Source organism: Cricetulus griseus, chromosome 2, assembly GCF_003668045.3.
Source record: "Cricetulus griseus strain 17A/GY chromosome 2, alternate assembly CriGri-PICRH-1.0, whole genome shotgun sequence".
Lineage (NCBI taxonomy): Eukaryota > Metazoa > Chordata > Mammalia > Rodentia > Cricetidae > Cricetulus > Cricetulus griseus.
In genome coordinates this window covers 354662137-354674987 of record NC_048595.1, presented here as the reverse complement: position 1 = coordinate 354674987, position 12851 = coordinate 354662137, and the positions used below count along the sequence as shown (strand labels likewise).

Below are 12851 nucleotides of genomic sequence, written 5' to 3'. Positions count from 1 at the left end.
CAGATTTGGCACATGTGGAATATAGAGTGCAAAGCATCCATGGAAAATTACCTTCTCAGTCAAACATACTGAGCAGGAGGTAGTATTTAACAATAATATCCTGGTGTCACTGATTAAAAAAAAAGATATACTATCTGTGAATCTCTTTTTGCATCTATTTTTTTATTCTTTAATTACTACTCATATTTACATATCCATCCCCCCATTCCCTCACCCTCCCATCCTCCCATGTTACCCACCACCACCCCTAAACTCCTCCCCCTGGATAGTGAGGCCCTCCCCCAGGGCCTATGTTATTACATAATTATTATAAATAAAAATGATTCTTTGCCTTCACACAATCCATATTCTCTGAAAAATGAAAGTACTTATTCATAAATCTTAATACATTAAATGTTTTAAATTGTTAGTTTCAATATCTTTCTTTTAAGACAAGAAATGAAAGTCTACTGCCCATAAGCCCATCCTTAATATGGTTTTCACCTTCTACAGATGTTGACATCATAAGGATATTATCCACTTTTTAGTTCTCATTCTGGTACATGGCCTCTCTTAGGCATTTAAGACTCACTCAACTTTCTGTCTAAATCATTGAACCAATCCCCTTTTCTGATACTAAGCTTTCACCATCTTTAAGCTGATTTAGTCTACTGAAGAGCTGATTATAATTCTCTACTACAGGACGAGAAGTGACATATCTAAGCACACCAAACACTCATTGTACTGATTCTCGCTGCCACTCCAATGGTGAGGGTGGGAAGGGTATTGGAAAGAGCAGGGAATAGATTCTGGATGTACTTCTAGAAACATAGCCACATGTCGTAGAACCTGACATGAGAGTTTCCAATTTATACTCATTGAATATGTTAGATAATTTTATATTTACACTAGAAAACCCATTAGACTTATTTAGTTGAACTACATTTTTGTGGAAATTAAACGAAAATATCACTGCTGAGCTTTGGTAATATTGTATACCATTTTTTATATATATGTATTTTAAATAAGTAAATGGAACATGTACATTTTTCATGGTGATACTCATCCTAAATCTTAATTGTGCCCAGAGTTATTATGTGTTTTATGTTTGCTTCAAGTATGCAGAGAAAGTATACATGCCCTTAGTAAAACTTATATACTATTGTTTGCTGTCAGGATTCTATGCCAAGTGGTAAATCCTAGGCCACAGCATATTCAAATAAACATCATAAACATTTGGAGGGAATGATTTTACTAAACAGAAAATTACACATATCAGCCACCTCGGTAGCCCCCACCCTGCAAAAAAAATGTCAAAAGCTGTTTATATACAATCTTAATGAATAGACAGAGCACCCTAATAATGACACATTTCCCATAATTATTAATTTGTGTGGGTTCTTCTTCTTCATATAACACAAAGATTAAACAAAGATAATTGTTAAAATATACTTTTTAAACATTTTAAAACTATTTCAAATGAATTTAAAAACTGTAATATTCTACAACTATGCATATTTTCTGTCCATCCTTTAGAAAACACAACAACAAGAGATAATATAATTTGTGCAGCAGTTCGTGATTGTTTTCTTAATGCAGGATGATTTCCAACATTGCATCTGATTTCATGCTTCTCTTTGGAACATATTTTTCACTTTTCCTAATTTAAGTATATTTTGCCTTCTAGCAGTTACAGCTATGATCATAAACACGTTTATCAGCTAAGATTTCTCTTAAAATTTGCCCAAGAGCATACTGCATGTACATTTCTTGTTTAAAAATATACTTCTTAGCAGATTCAATGAATGTTATTTGTACATATGGCTCAATTTTAAATACAAGCTAGTCACAGATCATAACACACTAACATCAGATGGAGTTTGAATGTCAATTTGCAAGCTGTTCCTGGGTATAAAAGATTAAGGCAAAACTAATAATGCTTGTACCCTGGCAGTCAAAACCAAAACACATAGATCAACAAATTGTATCTATGTTCACCTTCATTATCCTTAAGAGTGAAGTTTGGGTTCGTGGGCAGGCGTTCATCAAGGAAAAAATTAAACCTTGGTCCATTGGCAAAGTCATCTTTATCAGTGGCAGTGATGGTGTGAATGACCTAAAGAAAAGACAAACACTAGCAGTAAGTTTTAATTCTCAATTCCTTTGATTTTAACTGTACTGTCATTTCAGTTGTACTTAACAAATTTTAAAGACCTATCTACTAACTCAAGTGTTTAAAATTAAACACATCAAAGAACCAATTAACTTGCGTTCCAAAATTTTAAGAAAATAATTTTAGTTCAATTCATGAATGTGCATACTTTAGTTTGCATAAGGGTATGAACATTTTGAACTCAGTTTCTTTGTGAACCATGGTACCTTGGGGTTTATTTTCTTGTGACTCACAATGCTTTGAGATAAAGTGGTCATAAAATTTTGATGAAACATTCTTTTTGAGATAGTAAGTATTTTTCCATAATTATAACACTTCAATGTCAGGTAGAAAAGTGTTGCCATATTGGTTGGTCTCTGTACATAAGTGTACAAATAGCAGAACCTCCTTCTTAAGGTTTCAGAAGCAGTAAGGACTGACAGTGCAGGCCATAAATTTCATATGAGAGAAGACTGAGTCTCATGAAATGTGATATGTCCATTTTCTAAAACAATGGTGCAAGCGACCATAGATCTCTCAGTGACTCGCTGATGAAATCTGTCCCTTGTGGTGGCTCAAATGCAGAAGTCTCAGTTTGTTTTAATGCATATTTAGGAGCAGAGTGAGGTAAAATATAAGAAGAGAAGAAAGAATTCTGGCTGCAAAAAAGAGAATACAAATCCTAATTTCTTTGACAAATACTGCCTTAACAATAGGGACCCAAACAGACAAATGAAAATATATGTTTCCTATTTTCAAAATTATCATCCTAAACATTCAGATTATCCACTACTATTTTTAAGCAAGAAAAAGAAAATATTAAAATAGCTTCTATTGATGATTTAAATTATGGAAAATGTAAAAATAATACATTTTCTAGGAATATCCAATTTTAATATGTTTTTATAAGGGAAATAACACATTTAAAGAATAACACAGTGAAAAATATAAATCCCTCTATTTGGACTGAAAATATTGGTTGGTAAATGAGATAACTAAGAAAAACCAGGAAAAAAGAACCCAAACAATAACAATAGCATGTCTTTGTGTCATTAGATGCAGTCAGTCAGTGTTTATTGTATTGGAGTGGTAGATGTCTTCCATGCATTATCAGGTCTCACTGCACATTGCTGCAATCAGTCATCAACTTACGCTATCACAGAGGAAAAGTATTCCTCTGCCCCCATTCTGATTTGTAGAGAAAGAAATCTGTTTTACTTTTGTAATTTCTTTCACTCTAGAGTATTTACTTTGGAGATGAATGTTCTTCCAGTTGTTTTCCTCTTCCATTTTAAGTACAACTACTTCTCCTCACAGATTTTTTCCCTTTTGACATTTGATTCTAAATAGACTAATGCACTGATGAAGACTCAGAAGCAATCTAACCATTTTTCTCAACTGCACAAAAAGCTTCCAATTGAGTTCAAAATGTTGTGTCAACTGAGCAATACATTTGAATTCTCTACATATCAGCTCTTAACATAATCTAAGTGAAAATTGTATTTATTTTTGAATTTGTTTTCAGGGTTATATATGAGCAAACATCACAACTCATGTCACAGTGCTAATGAACACACAGGCATGTACATGCACACACACACTGATGTGCATCCATACAAACTCACGCCCATGCACTCTGTCACACACTCACACATTTATTGTGCACACATGGACAACATACAAGAATACATGTTGGTTACAAAACTCTTATTATACCCATGATGTTAATTCATTATGATTCGTTAGTTTTTAATACTAGTTTCCCTGAAATATTTCATAGTGTACTATTTTGGAAGGATTGGTAAAGTACAGTTGATCTAGACAAACTATGAATTTTAATATTAAATTTACATGGAGTCTCACTTTCTTTAGTACTCTTTTCGTAATGAACTTATAAATGAATATAATATTTTCACCAGAAATGTTTCAAAAATGATAAGGACATGATCCAGAACATTTATATCATCTAAATAGTATTATCATGCTGTCAAAATTTGGGAGGGGTCACATCAACATCCTTGTTACCTGTCCTTTAACCTCCTGCAAACAATATGTTCCTGTGATTATAGAAGTCACCTGATTTAGACTAAACATATATGTACACATTGCCTTGTCAATATTAAAAATAAAAAAGCAGTGTGTATGCTAAGCTTCTACTCATCATCCCTTATGTATACTTATAAAAATAAATATCATTTCATCATCATCTTCAAATTCTTTAAGTAATTTTGTGTGAACTACTCATTCTGAAGAACCCACATAGCACCAAGGATGTTTTATGCAGGAACTTGACACTTTCACACTTACTGGATTTCCCTATAGCTGACAAGTTTTAAGGTGAGCTCCAAGAATGCATATCCTTCTCTAATCCCTTCTCCTTAATGTAAAGAAAACCTGTGTCTGTCATTTCCAACAAAATCTGCCGCTTCCTGAACATTATGACAGTAGCACAGACATTGAGGTCTGCAATTATTAAATGGGACCTCCTGAAACTGAGAAGCTTCTGCAAGGCAAAGGACACAGTCAGTAAGAATAAACGACTGCACACAGAATTGGAAAAGATCTTCACTGACCCCACATCTGACAGAGGGCTGATTTCCAAAATATACAAGGATCTCAAGAAGCTAGCCACCAAAACACCAAACATTGAAAATAAAAAGTGGAGTACAGGACTAAATCACGAATTCTCAACAGAGAAATCTGAAATAGCTGAAAGACACTTAAGAAAGTGTCAAAATCTTGGGCATCAGAGAGATGCAACTCAAAACCACTCTGAGATACCACCTCACACCTGTCAGAATGGCTAAAATAAAAAATACCAATGACAATCTTTGCAGGAGAGGATGTGAAGAAAAAGGAACACTCCTCCATTGCTGGTGGGAGTGTGAATTTGTAAGACCACTCTAGAAATCAGTATGGCAGTTGCTCAGAAAAATGGGAATCAATCTACCTCAAGACCCACGCATTCCTCTCTTGGGTATATACCCAAATAGTGCATGTTCATACAACAAGGACACATGTTCAACCATGTTCATAGCAGCATTGTTTGCAATAGCCAGAACCAGGAAGCAACCTAGATGCCCCTCAACTGAAGAATGGATTGAGAAAATATGGTACATTTATACAATGGAGTACTACTCAGCAGAAAAAAAGCAATGGAATATTGAAATTCACAGGCAAATGGATGGAATTAGAAGAAACCAACCTGATTGAGGTAACCCAGTCACAAAAAGACAAACATGGTATGTATTCACTCATATATGAATTTAGACATAGAGCAAAGGATTATCAGCCTATAATCCTCTTCACCAAAGCAACTAGGAAACATTAAGGGACAAAGGAATGGACCCCAGGAATGGGAAGAGGCAGGAAATACTGTGCTAATTGGGAGCATGATGGTAAGGGAAAAGGATCTGCCAGATTGAGAGCAGGAGAAGAGGAGTGGAGGAAAGGAAATGGAGGAGCAGAAATATTGAGGTGGGGGATTAATAGAGGAGAGAGAGCAGGATCACAGATACCATATTAATGGGAGCCATTATAGGTCCCAAAAGAGATCTGGCACTAGGGAGATTTCCAGAGACCTACAAGGATGAAACGAACTGACAATACAGGCAATGGTGGAGAGGATAACCTAAACACCCTTCCCCTAAATTGAGATTGATGACTACTTTTTATGCCATCCTAGAGCCCTCATCCAGTGGGTGATGGAAGCAGAGACAGACATCCACCAATATACTCTGAACTGAACCCTAGAACTTAGTTGAAGAGAGGGAGGAATGAAGATGGAAGGGGTCAGTACCAGGTTGGAGAAACCCACAGAAACAGCTGGCGTGAACAAGGGGGAGCACATCGACCCCAGATGCTGTCTGGGAGGCCAGTACAGGACTAATCCAGACCCCTGAACCTGGATGTCAATGAGGAGGCCTCTGCGCTCCAGGGGGCCTCTTGTAGTCGATTAGTATTTTTCCCTGGTGTAAGAAGGGACTTTGAGAGCCCATCCCACGTGAAGGAATGCACTCTTGCCCTGGATACATGGAGAAGGGCCCAGACCCAGAACAGGAAGTCGTGGTGGACTTTGTGGAGCCCTGGTTGAGGGCCCTACCCTGCCTGGGGAGTAGAGGGTGGATGGGGTGTTGGGCAGGTCACGGGTGGGGAGGAGGTATGTGGTGAGCTGAGGGGGAGGGAGAAAGGATCGACATTAGGACAAGCTTGTTCCTAATTTGAACTAATAAAAAAAAAAACATATAAAAATCTACCAAAAGTACTGATGTACCACTCAGCTGATTACACAGTGTAAGACAACTGTTTTGCTGTGTGTAGGAGAAGCTCACTTGATGCAGAAGATAATGTCGGCAATTGAGAAGGTCTTTATGGCAAGAAACTAGGTGTGGTATCACACAATTGCTCGGGGCCTTAATCGCTAAGAATATCCCTGGAATTCTGTGGTAGATTGCTAATGGGAAAATAAGGCTGACAACAATTTTGAGAGGATCTCTAGAATCCCAAGCCATGGCTAAGAACAAGAATACTACCATAATGACAGTCTTGTGAGAATCTGAGAAGAGCCAGGTTAGCCATCCACTAGTGAGGGTGAGTCACAGCCAGGGAGACAATATATGCTCTTTTATTTTGGCTGTGGGTTTCATACACTTGGTCATACATCACTTAAGATTAATGCACATTTCCCACTTGATGTTTTTCTAGCATCAGCCTCTCCAGCTTTCCTTTTAATGGGTAGCACACTGCATCCAGCCTTCTTCCCTGTCTGTTTTCTTTCCTTTCCCATCACATAATTCATTGGAGCTCTTCAGAATATACACAAACTCACATGAGTAAACACACACAGGCACACATACACACACACACACACACACACACACACACACACACACACACACACACCTTTCATAACCAACATTTCACCATCATGGATTTAGTTCTAAAACTTATGTGATCCAGACTCTCCTCCAAGACACAGTCTCTATGTTTCATCAGGCCATGAGTGGACACTGCTACTCACTGAATACAGGGCTGTTCCTAGACAATTCAATGCAAATTAATCAGTGCGGTGAATGCATCAGACATAAATGGGCTCATTGTTCTGAATTACACTGCAATGCAGAGAGAATTCATTTTACATGATGCTCAAAAAGTCTATTTGTACTTAAACCCTTACAAAATTGTCATCATTGAGCATAAAAATGACACGGAGGGATTTGGGGGATAATACCTAAGAATAATAGAGATAAAGCTGCTTATTTTTCTTCCATTTGGATGGTAGGAAGAAAAGAATTAACTTACCTGACCGGGCTTAGAATTCTCACAGACAACAATATCATATTCCCTGGCAAGTTCAGGAGGATTGTCATTGACATCCAGAACTCTAATGCCCACAGAGACATGGCTCAGCAAACCAGGATTGTCTGCAAAACACACAGGGATGTATTTATTATTTCAACACACACTTTAGAGGCATGGCTTACAGCAAATCTTAATGCTGGAATTTGCCTCTAGCTCCCTTCGTATGCTCTAGTGGGACTTTTGGCAATAGACAAATGTATGAATACTGTCCCTGTTAGAACTCATGAGCTTACAGAGAAGAATGAAAAATGTTCGTCACGGCTTTATGTGAGTACCAAAATGATGTTTTTTTTTTCTTATCAAAGAAATTGCATATTATTCAGGAACTGGAGCAGGAGAGAGTTGTCAGAACTCATGGTAAGCTGTCAGAGCCTAAGAGATAAACAATTGGTTTTAGAAATAGTCTAAGAAGAACATAGGACCTTCTAAGCAAGGCAAAACAACAATAAAACTCATACAATTTGTAAAGCATTCAAGGCAATGAATTGTGAGTAACTCAGAAAATAGTAGATGAGGTTTGTATAACACATGTGTTCAAATTCTTCTTACACGGAACTTATGTGGTATATAATAAGAATGTTCAATTTCCATTAAATTTAGCAAGGAATTTAGAGGTAAAAAATATATTCGAAAACATTATATTCTATACTATAAATATGTATTAAACTTGGTCTTTACAATTTCCAAAATACTAACTCCAGTAATAAGGAGAGAAGAAAATTATTTGTTTTTTTTCCATGATTGTTTCGAAGCTAAATATGTAGAAATCCTCAAAGGAAAACTGAACCTCCCACTGTCTTTAGCTGTCATGTTATCTTTCAATTTCTTTTTAATTGCTGCCATGTTCTTGTGAGATTTACAATACAGAAAACCATACATTAATTTTGAATGGCAAGAGTATATAAACTTTGGAAATCTGTTAATACAGGCATGAAAAGGCAAAAATGAACATATTCTGAAAAAAGACAGTTTAAATGCTTATGAAGAAGACAGTAGTAATTAATACAAAAATGAAAAGGGTAATTCTCAATGTGCAGTGTTCCAACTTTTTACGTTGGGCACATGATGATGCCATCTACAAATCCATGCTCAATAAAAGGAATGCTATGTTATAAAGTAATCCCAAAAGTTTATGTAAGTGTTGAATAAGTATACAATGTTGTTTTGGGTTGTACTTGTAGGTATCCATGACCACTTGAGGCTCACAAAATATGGGTGGGAAACATCAAAATGGAAATGGACACTTTATGCATAAATATATTATGAACTAAATATATTTTAGAAAAATTTTTGTAAAGAGAGTATTTGTCATATTATCATCGGGGTTTAATGAAACAAGGAAATTCAAACATGTGTGATTTAATCTAGAAAAGAATTATTCATGAGAAATGTGTCTCAGGCATGGTGGTACACATGTTTAATCTCAGCACTTGAGAGGCAGAGACAACTGGATTTTTGTGAGCCTGAGTCCACACTTGTTGGATGACAGAGAGAGTTCCAGGAAAGCCAGGGCTACACAGGGAAACTCATCTTGATAAACAAAAAAAATCTATCATTTAAAAAAAACTTTGCTACTAATACAACACAATATTCCAAATGACAGATATTGCATATAAGTAGACTAAATAAAATAATAGTTAAACTTCTCTAACTTACGGAAAAGAAATCTTCTGTGGTGAATATAAATACACACACACACACACACACACACACACACACACACACACACACACACACACACACATGCATGGTCATAAATGAGAGCTGTGTAAACAGCAACATTGGGAGGAAGAGAAATAAGAGGAGAAGAGAGAGTGCCTTAGTTATGTTTCTATCGCTGTTATAAACACTATGATCAGAAACATCTGGTGGAAGAGGGCATTTATTTGGCCTACAGTTCCACATCACAGCCCAACATCAAAGGAAGTCAGACCAAGATATCAAAGCAGAGACCCGAGAGGGAAGTAGAGTCCATGGAGGGTGCTGCTGCCTTGCTTATTCCCTATGACTGCTCATCCTGCTTTCTTACACAACACAGGAGCACCTGACCAGAGATCGCACTGTCACAGTTGGCTGATCCCTTCCAAATCAATAAAAAAAAATGTTCTACAGATTTGCCTCCACACCAATCTGATAGAGGCATTTTTCTCGGTTGAGGTACCTCTTCTAAGATAACTATAGCTTGTTTCAAGTTTATAAAACAGTAACCAGAACAATGGTGAATATTCTTAAATAAATAGAAATTATCAATTTAGCAAATTAATTAAGAAACACAGGTAATCATTGAGCACAGGAATGGAAGACAAGAAATAAAGCAAAACAGCCATGCATTGTAATGATAAAGCAGACAAATATTCAACATAAAATGTTCTCAATCATGAAAACCAACAAGCCTAATTAACACAAGATAAAGGAATTTAAGAGTAAGTCTGATAAAGTATGCAGGAGAGCTATATCAGGAAGGTTTTATTGAATTTTATTACAGAAGAGCTAACATAATTAAGATCTCTATTATGTCTGTGGTTACGGACACAAATAACATAAGCAGGACTGTTTTATTTTTTCAGATCAATGTGTTGATTCAATATAATTAAATACAAACCCCTGGAAACTCCTCATAAGCACTGAAATTTGATTCTAAGTTTCGTAAACAAAGGTTACTCGGACTTTCATGGGGAAAACCCAGTAAAATGACAGGATGTATGATTCATTGAAGCTTCTTTATCGTATTAAAAAGAGGTACTGTGGCATTGCCAGGGAGACAACCAAAGGAAACAGAAACATAATTTAGGGTGACTGGACCCTGCAGGTTCTCTGTAATAATGAAGACAATGAAGGTTATCTGAGGGGGTCCATTTCATCAAGTCAAGATGTTCATTCTTCTCGGTGTCCACATGACAATGAGGGGAGAAAAGATGCTAATGTTGATATGCATTAAGATGACAAATTAATATTTAGTTTACCTGCAAATATGTTTGTTTATGGTACAACATGTTCGTAAGACTAATTTAGGGATTTTTTAAAACAGCTAATGTAAATGTGTTCTTGCTGTTTCTCTTTTTATATTTCCTTTCTAGAAATATTATTTTGTATCCTCCATATAACATTTTAAATAAAATGCATTATCATCAGAGATTCTTAAATACCACTTCAAGCACTCTACAATATCTGGAACCTTTCGAATTTGCTACAGTTAGGCCTTAATTAGTGCATTATTTAACTGCCTGTTTCTTACATGATACAATAAGGACATCATGAAAATACTGTTGCAGTTACCATAGGAGAAAGCTGAATGGAAAAGTTAATCACATCAATGGAAAAATGTATAAAAGAACAAAAATAATGTGATGCTGCCAAGTCTCTAGTTGTTCTTACAATATGTACATATAATATGCAAATGATTCATACCATACAGAATGTCTGTGTAGCAGGAGCTCACATATGCAATGGGAGCCCTGTGATTTTGAGGCCAGCCTGATCTACAAAGCCAGTTCCAAGACAGCAAGTAGGACTCTTACACAGAAAAACACTGTCTTGAACAAATAAAATAACGTTTCCAGCCTTTCCTGACATCCTGGCCGTTTGAATCTCAGTGCTGAACAGCTGTTTTCGTTCCTTGTATCAGTGTTTAGCTTTCCCTGCTTCCTCCTTGCCTTCAGAATACTATTTGGGCAAACTTTTACAAGTGCTTGACCTTCAATTCTGTGAAATTCCTTTACATTTTCTTATGGATTTTGGCAGAACAGGAACTTTCGTTTTCCTCCAGATGTCCCTGCATTTCCTCCCAACAAATATGAGGAACTATGATAGTTATTTTTCATTTATTAGAAAAAGGTTTCCATGTTTGTCCTTTGATTTTTTTTTCTAGTTCCAGTCCCAAGTGGGAACTAGAAAGAAGTAAAAGAAACAATAACCAAGTTATAATCCAGAGCCCCAGAGAAGCTAGGAAACAAGGAGGACCCTAGGAGGCATGCAAGGGTCACCTTGTGAAGGAGAAATAGATGAGATCTCCTGGGTAAACTGGAGGTGGGGAGGTGGTGGAAGGAAAGGGATGGGGGTTAAGAACATGAGGTAACAGGATAGTTGACTTGGGGGAAGGACATAGTGTGAGAACAGTGAAAGAGATATCATGATAGAGGGAGTCGTTACAGGGTTAGGGAGAAATCCAATGCTTGGGGAATACCCAGTAATCCACAAGCATGACCCTAAACAACTCCTAGCAATAGTGGGGAGGGTCGCTGAGCTGGTCTTCCTGTGTATTCAGATTGATGACTACCTTAACTGTTATGGAACCTTCATCCATGGAAGCAGATGTGGAGAACAATGGACAAACACCAGGCTGTGCTCTGGGAGTTCAGGTGAAGAGAAGAGGAGGGATTATAGGAGCAAGGGAGGGGGGTCAAGATCATGATGGGGAAACCCATGGAGAGAGATGACCCCAGGCCATGGACACTCAAGGGCTCTAGACATGAAGTTAGAAAGTGACTGAACTAGGCCCTGGGCATGGGGGCAACAGTTTGTGTAGCTTGGTCTATTTGAGGAACCAGGATCTATCCCTGGTGCATGAACTGGGATACTTTGCTCAACCTTGATGCAGGAGGAGGGGATTGGTCCTGCCTCAACTTAATGTGCTAGGTTTGTTTATTCCCTATGAGAGGCCTTACCCTTTCTGAGGAGTAAATGAGGGGTGGGGGACAGGTTTGGGGCAAGCAGGAGAAGTGGAGGGAAGAGAAACTGCTTGGTATGTAAAATGAATAAAAAAATTAAAATAAAAAAATGCTTCCCAATGTTCCTGTTAATTCCCCATTAAAAAATAATTTGGCAGGCAGATTTTCTAATCTTTATTTCCCCTGTCACCATATTTGTTTGTTTGGAATATAATATGGGTATGTTTACATATTTGTTTTAAAATTAATGTTATGAAACATAATTTTCACAGCAAAAATTGGGATATGATTATTAATAACATGATTCCAAATGTAGTATTTTATTTTTATTTACTAGTAGTGTGCATGAGAGAGAAACAGAGACTGAAAGATCAAGACATCAAGATACACACAGACACACACACACACACACACACACATACACACAGAGAGAGAGAAAACGAGAGAGAGAGAGAGAGAGAGAGAGAGAGAGAGAGAGAGAGAGAGAGAGAGGTCATTCAAATGTATGCGATGGTGCACTCCAGGAAGTAAATGGACAGCTTTTGTGGGTCAAAAATCAGTTCTCTGCTCCTATCTTGACCTCTGGAATTTTAACTCAGGTGTGAGGCCTTTGTGGAAAGCACTTCATTTGCTCTGCCAAACCTATATTTATCTTAAATTTATTTAATTAATAAAACTAACTCAGTTTTTTT

At 37.0% G+C, this 12851-nt stretch overlaps 1 protein-coding gene across 3 annotated transcripts in view; it reads right to left on the bottom strand.

Annotated features, from left to right (window-relative positions):
- The window catches only part of Cdh18 (cadherin 18), a 250111-nt gene that overhangs the window by 19260 nt on the left and 218000 nt on the right, over positions 1 to 12851 (bottom strand). For all 3 annotated transcript variants that reach the window (XM_027400035.2, XM_035439153.1, XM_035439154.1), the window contains exons 8-9: positions 7433 to 7554; positions 1978 to 2095 (exon numbers count right to left, since the gene is read on the bottom strand). In XM_027400035.2, the coding sequence (XP_027255836.2) occupies positions 1978 to 2095; positions 7433 to 7554 (240 nt within the window). The remainder of the gene's footprint in view (positions 1 to 1977; positions 2096 to 7432; positions 7555 to 12851) is intronic.